Source organism: Magnolia sinica, chromosome 3 (assembly GCF_029962835.1).
Source record: "Magnolia sinica isolate HGM2019 chromosome 3, MsV1, whole genome shotgun sequence".
NCBI classification, from domain to species: Eukaryota; Viridiplantae; Streptophyta; class Magnoliopsida; order Magnoliales; family Magnoliaceae; genus Magnolia; species Magnolia sinica.
This window is the reverse complement of record NC_080575.1, coordinates 27,445,732-27,467,988: the sequence shown is the minus strand read 5'-3', so window position 1 is coordinate 27,467,988 and position 22,257 is coordinate 27,445,732. Positions and strand designations below refer to the sequence as shown.

At 38.2% G+C, this 22,257-nt stretch overlaps 1 protein-coding gene across 1 annotated transcript; it reads left to right on the top strand.

Annotated features, from left to right (window-relative positions):
• The first annotated feature begins 439 nt into the window (after positions 1-439).
• LOC131239734 (MACPF domain-containing protein At1g14780-like) lies at positions 440-18,746 on the top strand. The gene is made up of 7 exons (XM_058237578.1): positions 440-947; positions 7,062-7,300; positions 10,693-10,897; positions 10,975-11,052; positions 11,142-11,325; positions 12,086-12,252; positions 17,838-18,746. The coding sequence occupies exons 1-7, from the start codon at positions 666-668 to the stop codon at positions 18,552-18,554; spliced, it is 1,872 nt and encodes a 623-aa protein (XP_058093561.1). The 5' UTR covers positions 440-665; the 3' UTR covers positions 18,555-18,746.
• The last annotated feature ends 3,511 nt before the right edge of the window (positions 18,747-22,257 follow it).

Genomic DNA, 22,257 nt, shown 5'->3' with positions numbered 1-22,257 from the left:
GAGGAGCGACACATGCTGGTCTTCCTAACTCGCAACCCAGGCAAAAAGTGAACTCGAGAGTCGTCGCTTAACAATGAGTCCACATCAAATGGTCCGCGATTTCAACCGTCCATAATCTCGTTACTCCCACAGATAATCTATTATTCCAAAATCACGCTTCAGTAATAATCCTAACCTTTGATTTTCAGAATTTAATGTCAGCCATTCAAAAATTTTCTCTTCACTATTCTATATTAATCATCAAAATCATCCGTCAGAGTAAGTATAATGGATTTGATTTCATAGAATATGTATGATGGACGGTTCTGATCATTGAACCACCCAACATGTGGGCCCCAGTGGCCGCGACACACGGTGGATTCTAAGTCAAGACGGAGGCGAATAAAAAAGGCCAAAAAACCGAGCTTGAGACGAGAAGACTCGAAATTTCCTTACTTACTCTCTGGCCATTCCAACTTCCAAATGTGTAGAAGTCTAATTCAAACCTCCTACCAGTCGAGAATGTCCGCTATTTTCAACCCTTCGTTCTTTAAACCCCTCCATCATCCTCCTCCTACTCCTACTCTACCGCGTAGAACCACGCTCCATCCACCTCTTCTTCAGTTCGTATGACGTCAGCTCCTTCTTTCTTCTAATCTTCTTCCTCTTCGTCTTCTCGCATTTGGATGGTTGGGATGAGGCAGGAGATGGTCGAGGAGGTCCACGAGCCGATCGCTGCCCGGGCTGTGAAATCTTTGGGCCTAGGGTTCGATCTGACCTCCGATTTCAGGCTCAGATTCGCCAAGGGGTTTCCGGGCCGTGACAATCGGTTGGTGGATATCGATGAGGAGGATACCAGAGATGTGGTGATCCCTGGCGGTGAGACGATCTTCGGGGTCTCGAAAGATATCCGCTGCGATAAAGGGGATCGGATGCGGTTCAAGTCGGACGTGCTTGAATTCAATCAGGTCTTCTTCCTTTTTCTTTTTCTTTGAATTTTTGTGTTTGGCGGAATTCGATCCTTTGTATGATCGTCGGCCCGGGGAGGATATGCACTGTAGTCTTGTGTTTTTTGGTTTGTGTTGTGGGGTCCATGCAATTCCTTTGCTGCATTCCCTTGTCAACCATCTATTTGTTCGAATCAATTTAAAGTACGGGATTGTTCTGTCGAGAAAATTTCCCCGGCATGGTCCATCGGAGATGGTTCCAAATCGGCCAGCGATCTGAATCATTGAATCATGGGCCCCACTTGTCATAACTGGAAATCTGTGTATACTGTTGCATATCCTCAGCTGGAGGATCATGTAGTTCCTCTTCACCTGTTTGGCTGGTTTATCTCACTGGCGATGAATTTTTTTTATTTAATTGCGACTGTAATAAACTGTAGTTGATTATTCAAGAATGTTGACTGCCAGACAAGGATAATCATTGAGAGTCTATATTTTCAGATGTTAATTACATTTTAAGATATTCTGAATCGAATAGTAGATGATGTTTCGTTTGTGTTTGCGTTTGCTAGTGGATTGGGTTGTGAACATTCATGACAAATCTAGCACAGAAAAAGGCTAGACAAGAAATTCACACTTGAAATGCATCGTCATAATAAGAGTAGTGCAGCTTTTTTGTTCTTCAGACCCTCCACAGCTCTTTTTGAACATGGCAACAGACCCAATGGCCTCTGATCATATGACTCATATTGCATTACTGAGATAAGAGTATGCATGTCAGGTATGGGAAGGATTGAGTAAGACATCCTCCAAATTTCGGAATATGAGGACACATTTTTCACCAGGATCTCCACCCAACCATGTTTGCAATTGTCACCTTTTATTCCAAGCATTTCTCATCCCCCTTTGCCTTAATTTGATCCTATCCTGGACCCTTATGAGCAGCCTACGATATCTTTTATGGTTCATTCCGATGAAATGATAGTATAATTGATGGGATTTTATACACACACACACACACACACACACCTTGGTACTTTTATGTGCTTAGTGTATCTGTGTGATAATTTCAGTTTTGGGGTTTACACGTAATTGTTTGTGTAATTGAAATTGAAAAGGATTGATTATTGAAAAGAGAAGATTCAATATTGATTAGTTGTGTATCAATTTGATTTTTATTCCCTTAAGGAAACAAAATTGGAGATCCAAATCCAAGAGCCATTCATGAATTCACAATCTCCAATATTAAATGTTTAATTGCCTTGTTTAGTAAATCTAAGAGTCAAGAGGATGGGTCAAATATATCAAGTAAACAAATACAAGAACCAAATATGAATCTACATCCATGTCCATATCATTGCTTGTACTTGGACCTATAGTTGGGTGTCTATGGGATTTGTGATGTACCTCTGTATTACTTTATGAAAGATCTATTGAAGGTTCTATGCATTGTTATCTTTACATGTATCACACCCTTGTGCTATGGAAACATGTGTCAATATCGTTGATGATATCATAGATACCAAGAAATGTGTCATTGCCCGAGGGAAACATTAGGAAATTGGTGGAATTTTTTAGCAAAACTTTAGAAGATGTTAAAAGACACATGATTACACACTTAATGACTCAAAATATTACAAAAAACAATTATACATAACAGTTTTCCATTGTATAGGAGCCAAACCATGCACTGTTAGAAAGAGCAGCGCAATTATATCCAAAATGGAGCTTTCCTATGCCAACATGTGTAAAACTCAGCTAATGCACACGCCACCACATATGCTAGTATGGCGGATAAGTGAAATTTCCAAGCCATCCATCAGGTGGACCTCATTGTGTCAATGTTACTACCCAAGGATAAAGCTGGTCCACTTAGTTGGTGTGCCATGCTGTACATTTGTTCAGCCACTTGTAGCCTCACCTGACTAATAGACCAACCTGATTCTTGGGATAGAAAATCTACATGGTTTTACCCTTCTAATGGATGGTTTGGATATGCACCTGTCTGCCATATTGGCTCATCTGGTGGCATGTGCATTAGCTGGGTTTTACACTTGTGGGCTTAGCAAAGCTCTCAAAGACAAGTTCATATCATTTAGATATTATACCATGCAATTAGTAAACGACAAAACTACATCCATAAACTAAAGAAAAAAGAAGAAGAAACCTTTGCCTCATTCCTACATGGAATTACTACAAAATTTCACATCTTTTTCTCACCTTTGAGTTTTGAGCCAATTTAGCTCTCGAGTTGCGGTTTCTCCCCCAAATTCATGTATTGAATGTCAAACAACTCAATTGGAGGTTTTCCTCTCATTTTATTTTTCCAAAAAATTGAAGTTTTTGGTTTTTTCCAGTGTTTTCTAGATTTTTATTTTTATTTTTGGAGGAATATCACTGATTCACTAGTGTTGGGAAGTTAAGGAACAACATGTTCTTAGGATGAGTATGGCTAAAATGAGGATGTTTGAGATGGATGAGTGGAAAGACGAGGAAGGATAGACTTAGAAATGAATGCATTCGAGGGAACTTAGAAGTAGCACCAATGGGTAATAAGATGAGGGAAAGTAGACGTAGTTTGGTCATGTGCAATGAAGACCAAGAACTATGCCGGCTAGGAGTGAGTTGGTACAAGTCGACGGCTCTAAAAGGGCGAGAGGACAGCCCAGTGGATGTGGGTGGAGGTGGTAAGAAAAGACTTGATCACTTATGGTTTAACCAAGGTATTCAATAACGGTAAAAGCTATCTAGTTCTGATTCATATCTCATTGAACCTCAAGTAGGCATAGGTGAGTAGTTGATTTTAGCCCAATCATCGGAGTCGTCAGAATGGGAGCAAATGTAGCTGAGTCCAATTACTCCTCTCTCTGTGTGTATATATAGCGAGACGTAACAGCCGGTTGTTCAACCGTTATATCATGGGCTGCTTAATGATTTTATTAACTTGAGAGGCTTACGCTGACTTTAAAATTCCTAGATTTAATTTTCTAAATATCTAATATTAATGATTCAATATAAATAAGATTATATGAGCATGAATCTAATGATGAGACAATTATATATTTACATTTACATAACAATTTCACCGTCGACAACCATAGTATAGCTGATTTAGAATCATATCAATGCCCCTAAACTAGCCTAAAATTCATGCAATCTGTGGAACTCATCCTACTGATGTATATTCTTAACCATTTGGCATCTTTTTCCTCAAGAAATTTTGGGGAAATTTTAAAAATTAAATTCGGATGAATAGTGTCAGGCTGATTTAGGACCACTCGAATGCCCCTAAAATGGCTTGAAATTCATGTAATTTTTGGAACTCATTCTACTAATGCATATCTGTGACCATTTGATACCATTTCCCTAAAGAGATTTATGGAAAAAGTTAAAATTAAATTTGGATGAATTGTGTTGGGCTGATTTGGGATCACTCCCCCTAAAATGTTTGAAAATTGATGCAATCCATAAGTATTTGACATCATCCCCCTTGAGAAATTTGAGGAAAAATTAAAAAAATAAATTCGATACTTAATTCAAAAAATGACTAGAAATAACCAAAAATATCAAAAAATAAAAAAGAGAAAAAACACCGATTTATTGCATGCGTGCTTAGATCTAAACTCCATAGATGTATTTGAACAATCTACGCTCTAAGTAATTTATAGATTTTTTTTTTTTGAAAATAGCTGGAAATTATATAAAAACCAGCAAAAATACAATAAAAAGAAGAAGAAAATTATACAAACATGGACAAAGCAAACACAAATCTAGCAAAGATTTAGTCAAATAGTAATATAATGTTTAATTGATAAATTTACAAGAAAAAAAATATTTTTTACCTATATATAATTTTTTTCTCCAAATTTGGCCCTGGATCTTTGATTCTTCAAAAATGGCTTAAATATTGTGTTTTAACATACAAGGATTGCATAAATCTAGTAAAAAATGGGTTAAAAATATTCATAAGAATCAAAGATATAAAAAAGTGGGGAGACATTGCAAAAATTTGCAAATCAGCCCCCCCAAAAGGGGGCTTCTTATATATGTGTAACAGCCTAGGGTCATTATGTTCTGATTTTTTTGGAGTGTAATGACCCAAACAATTACCATTATGTAACCATTTTTAAATAGCTTTTGTCTAATGGAGGTTATGTCCCTTGATAGAGTGGTGGAACAAGATTTATGTAGCTGAACCCAATTAATTGGTATAGGGCTTTGATGATGATGATGAGGAAAATCGCTGGCATCGTCGATATTGCATGTAGCGATGTATTTATAACAAGGGAGTCCAATTGATATCTCCTGATATTTTGAACATTTGGAAATATCAAACAAAAATATCAATACACAGTGCAATATATTTTAGTATATGTTATTACCCCCATATTTCATATCACTGAGGTGCATGCTGATAATATTGGTTGATATTATTGATTGTATCGCCGATGCATAGAACACTGGAACTATCCTGTTAGGGCCTATTTGGATTTACGTATAGTATTGTTCTGCATTGTATTTTTATACGGAAAAGGTATACGGCATAGGAGAATACGTATTCTTCCATTTTCCAGAAGAAAAGCAGATTGTTTGGATTAGAGTAGATTTGGATGAGTATACAAAGGCGATGGATTAGTCGATGTTTGGATAAAACGTATAATAGCGCGATGCATAAAGTCCAAAACGATTTCATAATATTTTTCACGTGTACATAACTGCCACTAGTGCCCCAGTTGAACCAGTCCGTGAAGATGAGAAGGAAATGGTAATGAAGGTGTAAATCTGGATATGAACCACCGAACTATTCGGAACTGAAAGTATATTTTCCAGTGCAGTGCGATGAAGGCGTTGCACTGCTCGATGGATTGCTCCTTGACATTACTGACGTCTCTAATAAGTACACTGGCTCGGCGATGTATTCAAAGGCGGCGTAGACGCCGGATTTGAATTCGGAATCAAATGCTTTGAAAGTATTATTTTATTCATTAATACAATGCAAAACGATTACCTCGTTCCAATAGAAAGAAATTACTAGTCGTTTAACCTACCAAATAATTGATTAATAAAACATCGAAACTTCTGTATAATCACCTCAATAAATAGCTTTTCTTTTATGAACATCACTTGCTCTATTAAGATATTAGAACCCAAACAAAAGAACAAAAGGAATAAGAATGCTTGTACTTATTTTTGTTATATGGGTCATGGTACCTATAATGGAAAAATGAACTTGAATTTAGAGAAAGAGAGGAAGTCCTCACTGGTAGTTTCTTCAAGAACAAGAGAATGAAGGCAAGCTCAAGGGTTAAGATTGAGAGTTCTTCGGCTTGGCAAAAGAAATTTACATAACCAAAAAAAAAAAGAAAAAGATATAGGAAGTTGCAACAAAATCTTTGTGCAGAAAAAAAAAAGTTTGGACACCTCACTTATGTCCAACACGTGGCACTTTTCAGTGACATCACTAGGACACTTTGTTTGTACAAAATTTGAAGTGTTGTGTCGTGTCCTGGAGTGTCCTCAAGTGTCGGCACAACAAAATCTTAGAAAGTAGATGTGTCCAGGTGACACTAATTCTAAGTCTGGTGTGACTTCATTATTTGCCTGAGCCTTATTCTGATAAGTCACAAAATTGTGTGAGAGAGCTGGGATTTGTCACCATGTAAGATTTATCATGGATTTGGAAGGGTCAACCTTGGACCATGGTTCTGCAGGAGCTGACAGAAGAACATTCTGTCATTGCAGGTAGCTTCAGCTACAAATGACTGACCCTGTGGCTGTCTGTTCTGTCACTCTGTTTTCTGCTATGAAGTGACATCTAGAGTTCCTGTATTAGTGTGTTGCAAAGATGTGGGAGTTCATGCTGCCTGTGGAAAAATATTACGGCTTATGTTTAATGAATGACAGGTTACTACGCTATATTCATGAGTTCATCTGAACTTCCTCGAGGTGACTATGACTGATAATTTCTATGAAGAATGTGAATGGATTCCTGAATGTTGGATATGATTGTTATTTCCGAGTTATAATAGTTCCTTCATCTTGTTTAGATACATATGTAAATAGCCTTTTCTTTTCCTCCTGATTTACGCTCGATTTTGTAACATATTTGATATCGTGCTGTTCTTCCATCAACAGATGTCAGAATTACTTAATCAGAAGTCTTCTATACAAGGAAAAGTTCCTTCAGGTTACTTCAATGCTATATTTGATTTAACTGGGTCCTGGTACGAAGATGCCATAGAAACTAAATATCTCGCCTTTGACGGATACTTCATCTCCCTGTACAATTTGCACCTGACGGCATCTCCACTAGTTCTTCGAGAGAAAGTAAAAAAGGCTGTTCCATCTAATTGGGAACCTGCATTGCTGTCTAGGTAATTATGCACCTTTTTGGCACCTCACATGAATGTAGTGAAGGTTTTTTGTCTGCTGTGCATGTAATTATAGACGTACATCGCTGAAATTCAATATTTAATGCATATGAATTTTGAATTTTATCGAACGAAGTTGAAGCTGAGACTTTAAGTGTAAATGAAGATTATGAGAATCAAGGTTCTAACTATCTGCGTTGGTGCATGCATCTGCCTGTCAAATAGCCTATACATATTAGTTTGTATCGGCCATAACAGTGCTGCATTGGCTGTATAGGTGTATTTTTTTTCTGAGTCAATAAAATCTGAAGGAATATCAGTTAAGTCAGGAAAGTGGAATTTATTTTCATATTTTTTGAGTTTTTGGTATACTTTTATGTATGCGTCTCACCGCATCGTAGTATGATTCCTTTATCTTACATTCTTACTATTAAATGTTGAATCCTGAGTTTGGCTTTTTCACTGGTCCTATTGAATTTAAGTTTAGCGTGTTGAGTTTATTTAGTAGTTTATGAGTCAAGAGATGTAAAGTCATTGTGTATTTACATGTGCGGTGGGACACAACATACATGCTATAAGTTTTCAATTATACTACCATATAAAAGCAAACACAAATTATTTTTCCAGGACTTCTAAATACCCAAAATGTCCATAGTATTTAAATCAGATTTCTCTATGAGCCCTTGTAGAATAAGGTTATTGTATGGCATCCTACTTGTCTAACAGGGTTGGCTGCCGATCTAACCATCATGTGGACTAGCATGTGCATGTGGAGGTTGTTGGATGGTTGTCTGTTGTTTTCTATCGTTAGGCCACCATGCTGTTTATATGCCATCCAATAAATGCATTATGTGTCACTCACCATGGTCATGGGGTGCCCCAAGGATCAGGCCTATTGAAAACAATGGACAATCATCACAAAACATCCAAATTCAAGTGGTGGCCCACATGATGGTTGGATTTGCCTGATTTTTGGGGCATCCAACTTTCAGGGTGGGGCAACCATGATGGACGAGTTTGATGATATAAACACACCTATGCGGGCCCTACATGCAATGCATGTAGAATTAACTTATTTTGCTAGACTTGTAGGGGAACTGGCCTCGGTACAAAAAGAGCCGCGGTGGGGTAACTCATGCTAGGTACTTAATGGGGTTAATTTTGCAAAACTAGAGCCACATGGTGTTATTTTCATGAGATCCAGCCCGCCAATCAGACACCTTGCCTCTTTTTAACCATTGAACCCAAAAATCATGATCATCCAAAATTCAGGTAGGCACACAGGAAACATCGTAGGACTCACCGTGGTGTTTGAATGCCATCCAATTCATTCATCTGGTCTGCCTCATCGGTGAAAGAATTGCACAAAAGTCACAGCATTCTAAAACTTAGGTGGGCCATAACACGTGAATTTAGAGGTTTTATGTTACATTTTTTTTAGGGCCTGTTTGAATTTTCAATTCAGTTGTAAATATCCAGTAAATGGGTAATAATTATTTCATCTCGTGTTTACAACACTATTCCCGGTGCTTGATTTGATCGGTTGCTCTTTAGACACAAAAACCGAGAAGGCCACAAAATATTTGTGGGTCCCACCGTGATGCATGTTGATTATCCACACCGTTCATCCATTATGCCAGCTGAATTTATGGCATAAGCCAAAAAACAAGGCATATCCAAAACTTAAGTGGACCACGTCATGGGAAAAAAGAAATCGAACACTTACTGTTAAAAACCTCTTGGGGCCACTATTTCTTTTTTTGTGGGCCACTTGAGTGTTGGATTTGCCTCATTTTTCGGATCATGCCTCAAAATATTTTGGTAAAACGGATGGACGGAATGGATATATAATACACATCACATTAGGGTCCACAAATTTAAATTAACTCTTTTGAACCGGTTTCCGAGTTAGAAATTTGTTTGAAAATCAAACGGGTGAAATGGTAATAATTACCCATTTACAGGGGTAATTACACAAGCTCTCAAAAATCAAACAGGCCCTTAGGGTGGCTACCTGAGTGTTGAAGCTACATGATTTTTAGGATCAAGGCCCAAAAAGGACTGGTGTATGTGATGGACGGTGTGGATTTCATGCATGTCAGGTTGTTTCTCCCATGTTTATATATTTCTAAAAGCACACGCGCGTGCACACACCCATATCTCCCACGTCTAACGCATTTGCATTTTACTATTAACAAAGAAAAGAGGGGAAAATGTCTCGCAAGTACTGACCATTGTGGATTAGCCATTTCAATTGAGTCGTTATGAAGTTTGGGTATGATCGATATCATTTCAGTATGAATACCACCTGATTGTATCAGTCGATACACTACATATCATCTGACATTTTGGATCATGAAGGTAATTAGAGGTTTGCTATTTCCACCTGCACCTCTACATGTGGCCAAACCCGCTGACCTGGCATTTATGGTGGAGTTCTGTGCTGTTCATCAGGTGATAGGTGGTCACATCACGAAGATGACCTGGGTAAGAAATTAGGCCACTGGAGTCTTTAGATGCGTCATATGCGTACATTGATTGTAGACTGCTGGCAAGTTATTTCAAATTGTTCATTGTTTCTGAGAATGTGGTTGACCTGACTTTCTTAGCCAGATCATCTACATGGCAGGGCCCATCTCATGCACTGCAGTGTCCCAAACACATGCCAGGTCAGCACATGTGGCCTCATCACGTAGATTAACACTAGCAATAAACTGATTACAGAGGATTATATCTGGACCAGGGGAGTGCTACTCATATTTTTCCTATTCTCTTTCTTTATCTGTGTATCACTTGTGGCTCTGATTGGATATCAGCTTGAACTGAATGTTTTTCATGGTTCTGACATCTATGTACATTTTGGTGATTCATTTGATAATTATGTTTGTGTTACTGTCCAAGCCATGTTGGCTAGATTTAGAAAGGTTTGTCAATGCTGGACTACTTGTCTCTTAGTTTAAAAACCACAAACCTTGGTTTGTGACTTCAAAGTTTGGCGACTTAGTTTGACTCAAGGATGTGGTTGAGTCTTGAATATCAATGCCATAATAAACTAATGTTCTGAGATATATAATAGTAAAATAGCAGAAGAGTGTGGAAGGTAGGAAATCATTTCTTTTAGAAAACATTGGCTTATTTTTCTACAAGGAACCTTTTTCTTGATGTGCGTGTGCACACACAAGTATAAAATATATTTTTCATAAAAAAAAGAAAGGCAAGAGTCAGTCAAGTCGTGGCTACTCGACTGAGTCAAGCTCCAGTAAAGTTTTTTGGCCACTTGAGTATTTGTTAGTGACAAGTCTTGTTGAGTTTTTGAACAAGTTTATTTGGACCCTTGGAAGCATAGTTGATCTTTAATTAATTTAGTACATACTCTGACTAGATTCATTTAACAGGTTTATCCAGACCTATGGTACACATATAATTGTTGGCATGGCAGTTGGAGGTCAGGATTTAGTTTGCGTTAGACAGGCACCTTCTTCATCCATTCCTCATGCTGAACTCAAAGGACATTTGGAGGATCTTGGAGATTATTTGTTTTTAGATGGGAGGAGCCTTTCCCCCCCTCTACATCAGAAAACTAGAGAAGGCAAACACAAGGTACTTGGCTGTCACTTAGAATGTTGTCTGCTTCTTTTGCATGTTTTGAAGCTGTTTCTAGTGGTTCTCTGATATAGGTTCCAGAAGTCTTCCGGAAGATCTTGAATTCAAACAACATGCAATTACCAAGCTTTTCGGAAACATCAAACAAAGATGTAAGTCAAGATGTACCGGTCTTTATGCTCTGATTGATGTTTTTGAGGTCAACTTCAAATGGGAGCTCATCTGATTTGTTTACGCACAGGGACTTACTATCATTTGCTCCAAAAGGGGAGGGGACGCATCTTTGTCCAGTCACAACAGATGGCTTTCGACAGTACCTGCAAACCCAGATGCTATCCTCTTTAAGTTTGTCCCCATTACTTCTCTTCTTACTGGGATCCCAGGCAGCGGCTATCTTAGCCATGCCATCAACCTATATCTTCGCTGTAAGTGCGTCAGTGCTCAAGAGTTCCATTATGTTGCTTTTACTTCTAATTTTAACTTTTTGTTGAGCCAACTTGGGTGGATTGTAGACGTTACTCATGTTTGTCAACTTTAGTGAAATGCTCACCTGTGCACCAGTTCTCACGAGAACTCGTGAGAACTTTTTGAGAACTCATCTCACGTGATGTGAGCCCAAAATTTGAATGGTTCATGTGATGCAGCGCCCCATGAAACCCATAGGGCCCAACTTTCACCCTGATCCAAAACTCTAGTGGGCCATGGCAATCAGAAACAAGTTCCTCCCTTGATTTGCCTCTCTTTTTGTTATGGCCCACCAGTGTTTTGGAGCTGGGTGAAAGTTGGGCCCCAGGGGTTTCATGAGGCGCTGCATCACATGGACCATTCATATTTTAGGCTCACATCACGTGTGATGAGCTCTCAAAAGGTTCTCACGAGTTCTTGTGAGAATTGGTGTGCATGTGAGCATGATTCTCTCTCTCTCTCTCTCTCTCTCTCTCTCTCTCTCTCTCTCTATATATATATATATATATATATATATATATTGGTTCTTCCTCAATATTTCATGCCTCCATCACATTCTTTATTTTCACAGTTCCTCAACATTAATCAACGCCTTCTTCCTGATTATTATTTCTTGAGTCATATGTTTTACATGAGCAGTAACAGATAACATCAGTATGGATAAAGTTCATCACTCACCAGTCACATTAGATGTTTTCTAATAAACCATTTTCTCATCAGACAAACCTGCTCCAGAGGAATTACAATACTTCTTGGAATTCCAAGTCCCTCGGCAATGGGCGCCTGTGTTTAATGAGCTGCCCCTCGGCCCACAAAGAAGAAGTATCTCCAGCCCTGCATTGCAGTTCAGTTTCCTCGGTACCAAGCTTCATGTCAGCAGTAATCAGGTAGATTCATTCTCTTGTTATGTACGTATGTCCTTGTGCGTTTACAATATGATAAACATACTCCCTTTTGGTTTCTATGAAAGTTTCTTTTTGCCTTGTGGGCGCGAACCAGAAGTTGAAATGCTATCCATTTCACATATCTTGTGACAAGATCCCATGTCTGATTTATCACTTAACCAGTCAGAATCCTTTGACACCTATCCAAGGTTGTATCAGAGAAGGAAAAAGTAGGTTAAACAACTCATAACAGAGATGAAAATTTGACAAACGTCTTCAAAAGGCAGCACCAACACATAGCAAAAATTTTGAGAAAAGAAAGCAAAGAAAGAAAATCATTCTAAGCAAGGTCATAAAGAGTCTTTAATAACACCCAAGCAAAACCCTAGAATCCTACTAAATGTTGGCACTTCGTATAGTCTAATCTCAGCTATTTATTACCATATATAACAACTCTAATTATATCCTAAATAAAAAGTATTGTCGAGGGTAATTGAGTGCCTTGGTGTAGCATGTCTTCATTGTTTTTGTGAAAATAGATAGTGGGATCTGAGGCATCCAGGCCATTTGATCAGCTAAACAGGGTTACCAATGGAACCCATTGCCAGTTGATTGGTGATAGGCCATTCAAGGGTTTATATTGAAGATAGACCAAATTAGAGGTCCCAATGATCTAGACCAGATCAAGTGTCCTGATGGAAGGTCTTCACCAACTAAATGGTCCGATTGGGTTTTGAGGCCCATAGATCCAATCACATGGCTCAGATTATCAATGGGTTGAATTTGGGGCCAGCAAGTCCAGCCATACATGCATTCCTGGAAGGGTTGTTCTGTAGTTTGTGGGGAAGTAGTGGGTTTTATCCTTGATGCTATAAAATGCAAAACCTTCAATGTTGGCTGTGTTATGTGATTGATACTTCTCACCACATACTTTTATTTGGTTGGTTTGCCGGATGGACCATAGATCAAAAGCTGCATTCCTTCATTAAAAGAAACCTTCCGAGAAGCATAAAGGCAAGAAATGTTTGGGATGGTCAGCTATTTTACTGTTGCGCCCCAAAAAGCGATACCATAATTTGTGTTTCTTTCGATACACATGTCAGACACTTGAAATTTTGAAAACATGGCAGCCAATATGCTAATTTATCTGTAATCCTGCACAACGATCCATTATGACTATAAATTGAGTGCATGTATTCTAATTTAATAGATGACACTGCATACCTGAAAAGCTGGGACAGGGCTATGATCCTTATTATTATTACTATGATGTGATGATGATGATGATGATGTTTGTTTTGGTGGTGAATGTTTTCTAATCCTTAGCACGGATGTAAGTTTGCTAATCCTTAGCATGAATGTAAGTTTGCTAATCCTAGCACATGGTCGTGAATTTCAGGCTTCTCATTAGAATGAGTCCTAATTTGGATATGACCTGGACCAATCATCAGATCAATCAGATGATCCTAACTGCTGCATTTGAGCATCAAATGTGTACTATTGGTGGAGCTTTTAAACCAATCATCCTTTCTTCAAATCCAAAAATCAAGATGTCTAATGGCCCAATGTATTTGTCCTGGTTGCATCCACATTGGCGCCCACCTGATGATTGTCTTGGAACTCATGCATGTGTGCTAGTCATGCATGCCCTGGCACATAGGTTGGCATCAGTGTTTCAAATAGCACTCGTCACAGTTTACTAAATAGGGTAAATCACCTGTAGCGTAAGCTACAGCTATGTAGTGTACGCTTCTTTTATTATTTATTATTATTATTATTTTACATTTTCTTTGTATCTAATGTTGAGGAATGCGACACTTGTATTTTACTTGATACTTTTAACTTGTGGGATTTTTATTTATTTTATTTTATTTTTAAATTTCTTTTCATACTTATGGTTTCAATTAGACATTATTAATTATAGTGGTTTGCTTATAAAGTTGTTTATGTGATAATTATTTGATTTGGTTTATATATGTGGATTGGCTCTTGATAAATGATAATTAATAACTTGTTTGAACATGCTTATACTTGAAAAAAATGAATAATCTTTTAAGCATTTTTATATCCCCCCCCCATTTATCATATATATATATATATATATTCTATTTATCATATATATACTTGAAAAAAAAATAGAAGTATCGTGTAGCTTACACTGCATGCTACGCTATTTACACTGCACGCTACAAAGGGCTGAGCGCTTTGCAACACGCTACCACTATTTAAAACACTGGTTGGCATCTAGGATTAAAAGTATGAGTCTATGACATAATGAAATGTAATATTCTCTGTTAGGCACATTTTCGACGTTTATTTTACATGTCCAACTACGTAAGAACGACACTCCACTTCAGAACTTTGCTGTGTTTGACCTGGCTGTAGGTAAAACCAGTAAGTCATGTTTTCTTTTCACTGCATTGTAATTATTATGTCATTTATACATATTATGGTTATGCTTCAATACCTTTTGTGCTTTCATGAACTAAAACTTGTACGAGAAATATGTTTTTATCACAAACATCGGGTTTCCTTGCACCCTTGTGATTCACACAGTCTGTCTGGCTCGACATGTGTTCATCATTATCTTAAACGGATATCAAATTGTTTATATCGTCAAAGGTTCAGAATTTTCTAAATACATTTATGATATAGTGTTTTCCCTCCAATTTTAAACTTAAGAGGTTTGCTAAGCCTGTGCACGAATACAAGCCTTCCTATCTATATGCTGTTACGTATGCCAGTGGGATATGGTAGTAAGATACAGTCTGTTCATCAAAAATATCTGATCATGTAGATGATGTCTCAAAAATGTGGATAGTGCAATGTTCAGGTGGGCCAAAATTTTAGAAGTTGGTAGACACCTTAGAAAAAATTTGCCAAGTTTTTCCTAGCCATCCATTTGCTTCTTAAAATGTTGCATCATAGCAAGTGAACTCGTCTGATGTTTGGGCCAAGGCATCTTCATAGTGGATCACCTCATGCAAGATATTCAATTACGGTAACAGTGGCTGTAATGGCCAGCCTTATGGCCATTACGATATGGGCTGTAATGGTAACAAAATTTTAATTGTAAGATTTTTTTATTTTTATTTATTTATTTATTTTTTAAAATTTGAAACAACATAAATAAATCAGAAAAATTTAGAAACTCACCAATCATCCTTTTGCCATCAATATGCACCAAGTAATACCATGTCGTGATAGCGTTAAACAATTCTTATCTTTACTTGTTATCTTGGTTATATACAATGTTGTCAAAATTGTTATTGTATCGCAAACCGTAATAGGGGCTGAATCGTATTGAATCGCAAATTGTATTTCAAATAGTAAGAATTAAAAAAAAAAAAAAAAAAAAAAAAAAAAAACTAATTTTCTTAAAATTTTGAAAAAATATAAATTAATCAGGAAAAAAAATTAGAAACTCATCAATCATCCTTTTGCCATCAATATGCACCAAGTAATACCATGTCATGGTAGTGTTAAACAATTCTTATCTTTCCTTTATTTTTTGTCTTTTAAGAAATTTTCCTTAAAAAGCATACAAGGACCCTTTAATAATTTATGTTCGTATTTGATTCTGTAGACTGACGAAAAATGATATTTTGATTTCTAACCATCACTCCACAATACATATAAATCAACATGATCATAACCATCTATAAAAACATTTTAGATAAGTCATACATCGATTTGGTGTTTTGACCAGTTAAAAAGTAAGAAATCATTAAAAAATCATTAAAAAATTCCATTATTTAACGTTGAACAGAATATATATCATTTAATCTCTTACAAAGAACAAAATAAAATAATTTATCTTTTCTAAATTATTCTTAAAGCCCCCATCAATTTAAAAACATAAAATGAAAGCCAGATGAAGTAGAAAATAAAAAAGAACAAGTATAATTTGAATTGTTAAATTAGGATTTGAATTGTAAATCATAGGATTCAAATCATAGAATCATAGGATTCTTATAAAAAGGGATTTAAGGTGGGATTCAAATTGTTTTTATTTAAGATTCAACTCAAATCGTAAATCGTGAATCGTAGGATTTTGACTATTGTTTCTTCTTCTTCTTCTTTTATTATTATTATTATTATTATTTATTTATTTATAAATTTAAATGTGGAAGGAAGCTGCTGGGTTATTCTAAGAAAATATGGAGCAGATAAGGGAAGGGGGGGCTGGTAGACAGGACTCGTCTTTATATAAAGCTACGGGTTTGTGGAAAGATATTGCTAAAATGTGGAAGGAAATTTAAAGAAGCTGCTGGGTTTGCTCTAGCAGATGGGGGGAATATCATATTTTGGAAGAATGTATGGTTGGGGGAGCGAAGGCTTCATGACGCAGGACAATTAACCACTTGCTTGAAATGCTCGAACTGATAGAGCATGGCGAGTCAATCCCTTTATCTCATAGCCCAGGCCCCACATCCATGGGTTAGGTCCTTGGTCGAACCGTCCTCGTGGGCCCCAAATCCATGGGTTTTGCCTCCTCGTGGGCCCCAAATCACATGGGTTCTGCCTTACATGAGTCACCCGCCTCACCCACCCTAAGTGTGCCCCCGCATCTCACAGGCCACCCTACTTGAGCCCGGTGTGAAAATGCCCCTGCATTACTTCGTGATGACTTTTTGTACCTAGCAAGTATTGCAACGGACAATGAAATCACAGTTGATCTCTGTTGCTCTGTTTTGGGTAGCGAGATAGTGCCATAGGGACCTATTGGAGGAAGATGAGCTCATATCTCTGCTAAAGCATCTTGCAGGGACAAACCTTTCTCCTTTGGTGAAGGATTTGAAGAGTTGGCTCTTGGATGAGATTGGACTCTTCTCCAGTCTGTTACTTTTATAGGTTTCTTGTGGGGGATACCTCTAAGAATGATCTAGCGCATACCTTTCTTCTTTGGTATTGTGGAGCCCCTCCCAAGGTTGCAGCTTTGGCTTGGTTGGTGGGTTGGAAACAAGGTGCCCACCTCGATAACTTGCAGAGAAGAGGAATGCCTATTACCAGCATCTGTTCCTTTTGCATGCGGAATGAGTAGTTAGTTGATCATCTATTCATTTATTGCCCCTTTGCGAGGAAGTTGTGGGAAGACTTCTTCAGATGCTTTGGGGGCCATGTGGGTGATCCACGATTCTATTTTCTTCTTGTGATGTGGAGGTGTGGGGAAGAAGGGTAGAAGATGCTGGAGAATGGTTTTACTGGCTGGTTTTTGTGCGTTATGAGGGGAATGAAATAATCGTTGCTTCTGTAACATTAGTGGGGGAGTCGTGAAGGTAATTAGGATGTCTAAGCTGGATGTTAAGGAATAGGTGTCAACCTCGAGCGGAGTTGTCAATAGGGGTCTTCCATTTTGTTAATTGCTGTTTAGCTGTATTCTTTGGGCTTTTTATCCCTTCTCAAGAAAATTGTTACCATTCACCACCCCCCCCAAAAAAAAAAAAGAGTAAAAAAAGAAAAGAAAAGAGAGAAAGAAAGAAGAATAATTGTTTCTGCAAAAATACTTGCTATTATAGAAGGAAAGAAAAAGGTACAAATGTGTTTCACGCATCTACTTAGAATTTCTGAATTGTGTCCCATTTCAGGTTTCAAGTGGTAAGAAGCCAGTGATTGGCCTGCGGCTGTATTTAGAAGGCCAGAAGTGTAATCGGTTGGCCATACATGTGCAGCATCTCTCAAGCCTCCCAAGCATGGTAGAATCCTCATGGACAAACTCTTCCACATCATGGCCATGTCAATGGCGTGGATCTGACGAATCAGACAGCCGATACTTGGAGCCAGTTCGATGGAAGCGATACTCACGAGCGTGCACGTTGCCCATCAAGTATAACCCTGAGTGGCTACAAGGAGGATCAGATGGCGTGTTTGTGGTGACAGGCGCACAGCTCCTCACCAAAGGAAGATGGACAAAGACAACACTTCATCTCCGTCTACTCTTCACATACCTTCCCAATTGCAGCATCCAGAAGACAGAGTGGGCGCAGGCACCAATTGCTTCTCACAAATCAAGCTTCCTCTCCAATCTGAGCACAACGTTCACGCAACGTGAGGCATTGGCGCATACGAAGAACTTGCCTCCTGTGCTGAACTCGGGTGTGTACCCCGATGGGCCGCCTGTACCAGTTCACTCCCAAAAGCTCCTCAGATATGTGGAGACAGCAGAGGTGGCACATGGCCCGCACAATGCGCCGGGGCATTGGCTGGTCATAGGTGCTAGGCTGGTAACTGAAGGAGGCAAGATTGGTTTGCATGTGAAATTTGCTCTGCTAAACTATTCCAGAGGAGGTGATAGGATTAGTTAGTGTGCATAGACTAGTTGCATCTCTTGATTTTTTGTTCTTTTAGTTGTTGTTGCGTTTTTTTCCCCCTCAGTCTATTGTCGATTTTAGTTAGCTGATGAGTTGTATAGATAAGAAAAATGGTACCATTTGTGCCTTCAAAGGACAGGACATCAAATCAGAGTACAGCTTCCAACAGCTGATGCTAGCAGAGTATACACCCTCTCGATCTGGGTTTTTTTTTAATGGTTTTTTTGGATGGCCTTGAAATTATTTGGGTGCACAATTCATCTGCAATTACAAAAAGATATTGATCATCACAATATTCATCATCATCATCATAGCCTTACCATAGCCATACCCCAGCTCGCTGGTGTTGACTTTATGAATCTTATTTGGCTGGAGATTACGAAGGCCCTGTTCTCAACAAGTGAACAAGTCTTAATGTCCATTCATGTATTTTTTTTGGCCTTCCTCTTGTCCTCATTGTAGGCCATTAAACTCTATCAAGGGATCCCCTATTTTGTGGAACCATCTTCTGTTATTGTTTAGTTTGATCTATGGACAACATCATTATGGTAAAGGTCGTGATGCCAGAGGAATCATTACTGCAGGGCATAGGGGGGAGGTCATAAGTGTCTATACTGTAAAATTGATTTTCGACGGAATGAAAAAGACATGGTAGAATATTTTTAACGGAATGAAAAAGACACATGGTAAAATTGTAACCATAGAATATGACCCTAATCGAAATGCATACATTTGTCTCATTCACTATGGGGATGGTGAGAACAGAGATATTTTACACCCCAGAGGGGCTATAATTGGAGATGCCATTGTTTCTCGTATAAAAGTTCCTATATCAATGGGTGCCCATGACAGAATCATTTCTCTGCATCCAATTCTCCCCCATTGGGATTTAAGCTGCTTTAAATGATCTTAATTCCATCGTCAGTATTCTCATGTATAATCTCTAAGCACTCGCTTCAACTCTTGTTGCTTTCCGAATGCTTTATACTGATGTAAATCATAGCCGGTCAGATAGCTGTCTTAAATTTTTTTTTTTTTTTTTCTGAAGCTTAACGAGGATGGCAATTGCATATCATCCTGCCCAGTTCTAATTCCATATGAAACATCCTCATCAATCTCCTCCAACCGAACCAAAACAATTCAGAAAATTAGTGTTGCACTGGTGTTGTGCCTGTAAATTGGGAGGCACGGATTGAACTGCTTTGGGAAAAGCCATTTGTGGGGGCCATAAGCATTATCGAGACCATTTATCTTTTTGGTGGGCCTCACAACGGATAGACAACGACTTTTCCCTGTTACTCTTCTGGTTTTGTTGAAAGTCGTAGGTTTTCTTTTTCTTTTTGTTTGTTCCATCTCTGTTTATATTATGGGTTTTCCCTGACTTGCAATAGTGGTGATTTTCTATAGAAATTTGGTTTTTTCATGCTCTCTCTTTGGGTTTTTCAGTTCTAGGATTCTCATGTAAAAATCCCTTTGAAAATAAGAACCTGATCTTGCAATCCCAATTTTTCTTTATGGACCTAGCTTGTACAGGTGGAACTGATGATTTGGTGATCTAGACAGTTGATTGGATGGGCCCCAAGTTGGATGCGGTGCTTCAATAGATCCCCCAGATTCATACATTCTAATCCCTTTGATCATTGGCTTATAGATGGCAAGGTATAAAACAATGGATCTCAGAGAAGGCTAAGTATTGGATGGATAAATCTCCAATCTAGAAGATCTTTGGCTGATGTCCAATCCATATTAAGCTCCATCATATCATATAAACGATATGGGTCTCAAAATCATGGGTCCCACGTGGTGGCTTATGATCATTTGGAACAATGCACATGAAATTTTTAGGCCATTGATCAGATAGTCGATAGGATCCGTTTGACCTGTGTTTGGGCAATATCCTGTCTAAGATTTTCCAAGGGAATGGATGATTTAGATCACCAAACCGATGTGCTCGCATGTTTGTTTGAACTTTGAATCAGGACCATGTGCGTAACTTTAAAGAATATGTTGACCAGATGATCCTAACCATTCAATCAACAGCTTGAAAAATGGATGGCCTATATTGCTTAGAATGATGGTCCAATCATGGATATGAATCTTCCGACACGTGGATCCTACCTTTGATTTCTAATCCCTCTCAAAAGTCATTTTGATTTATGGTCGTAATCATCTGATCAATGCCTTGAAAATTAGATGGGCTATCTTTATTATATTGGAGAGGTCCAATTAATGATCCAGGCCGTCCATTGTATGAGGCTAACCTTTGATTAACACCCTTCTTATCCGATCAATGGCTATAAAAATAAATGGTACACATTGATAATAATATTGTTTGGATTCATATTCGAAGTTTTGACACAACCACACAACTACTTTAGCTGCCAACCCAATGCAGGCCTTCTTTATCCAAACTGATGAGTTTTCCATACAATTCAAGGTGGGAGGAAGAAATGGAAATGTGATCACACGTATTTCACTTAACTGAAAGGAAAATTTTATAGGATGGCTATAAGATTAAGTCATGCTTAATGGAACAAAATGTTATGTAGTAATGTGTCCATAATATGAATGAAGTGGAACTGAGAATGTTAAGCTAGATGAGCAATAAGAGATGGATAAATTTAAAATGAATCCATTGGAGGGAATTTGTGAATTTAGGAGTAGAAACAATGGGTAAGAAGACGAGGGAAAGTATACTTAGATGCTTCATTCATGTATAACGAGGTCCCTTCTCATGGCTCAGTGGTAGACTCAGAAGAGTTTCAACACTAAGGCCATGGGTTTGAGTACCCATTGTTGTGTGTGTGGGTGTGAGGGTGTGTGTGTAAAAAAAAGTGCAATGGAGACCATAAACTATGTTGGTTAGGAGTAACTTGGCACAAGTTGAAAGCGAATTAGATGGAAAATTAGGATTGGGGTTTTTCCTTTCTCCATTCTCTATTTAAATTAATAAGATAATCCAGTATGATAGTATGTCGGACTATACAAAAATACTATTCCTTCTCTCTAAAACTGTCCTTCAAGCTAGAGTATAGACATCATTCATGCCTAACTTGGAACCACAAAAAGAAAATTGAGTATATGATAAAGCCTTAGTAAAGATGTCTGCAATATATAACTTGGACTGAATATAGCCTATCTTTGGAAGCAATTTTCTCTTGTATGAAATGACAATCAGTCTTTATATGCTTTGTTCTTCCATGGAAGACCGTAAGGGGGCGTTTGGGGCATGGGTTTAAGTGGGATTTGGTGGAAGTGGGTTTCAAGATCCCACGGATCATTGCAAGGTGTGTTTGTGGATCACACAAGGTATGGGCTGTGAAACCCTTCTTGGAATCAACGCTGGAGCAAGAGTTTCAACCACCATACTTTGGATTTCATGTAGCTAGTGGTTGGTGCTATGTGGACCCCACCATGATATATGTGTTTTATCCATGCCGTCCATCTATTTTGAAATATAATTTTTGGGCTTCATCCCAAAAATGAGGTAGATATAAATCTAAGGTAGACCACACCATGGGAAAACAATAGTAATTGAATTACACCATTAAAAACCTCATAGGGCTAACTGTGCGGTCCACTTGAGATTTGGATCAAACTTATTTTTGGGCTCATACTATAAAATGACATGGAAGAATGGGTGGACGGCACGGATGAAACACATACATCATGGTGGGGCCCACAAAGCACCGACCGG

Coding starts and splice junctions, on each gene's coding strand:
- LOC131239734 (XM_058237578.1), top strand. CDS start 666: ATGGTTGGGATGAGGCAGGAGATGGTCGAGGAGGTCCACGAGCCGATC. Junction 7,301..10,692: donor GAACCTGCATTGCTGTCTAG/GTAATTATGCAC, acceptor TTCATTTAACAG/GTTTATCCAGACCTATGGTA. Junction 11,053..11,141: donor CGGAAACATCAAACAAAGAT/GTAAGTCAAGAT, acceptor GTTTACGCACAG/GGACTTACTATCATTTGCTC.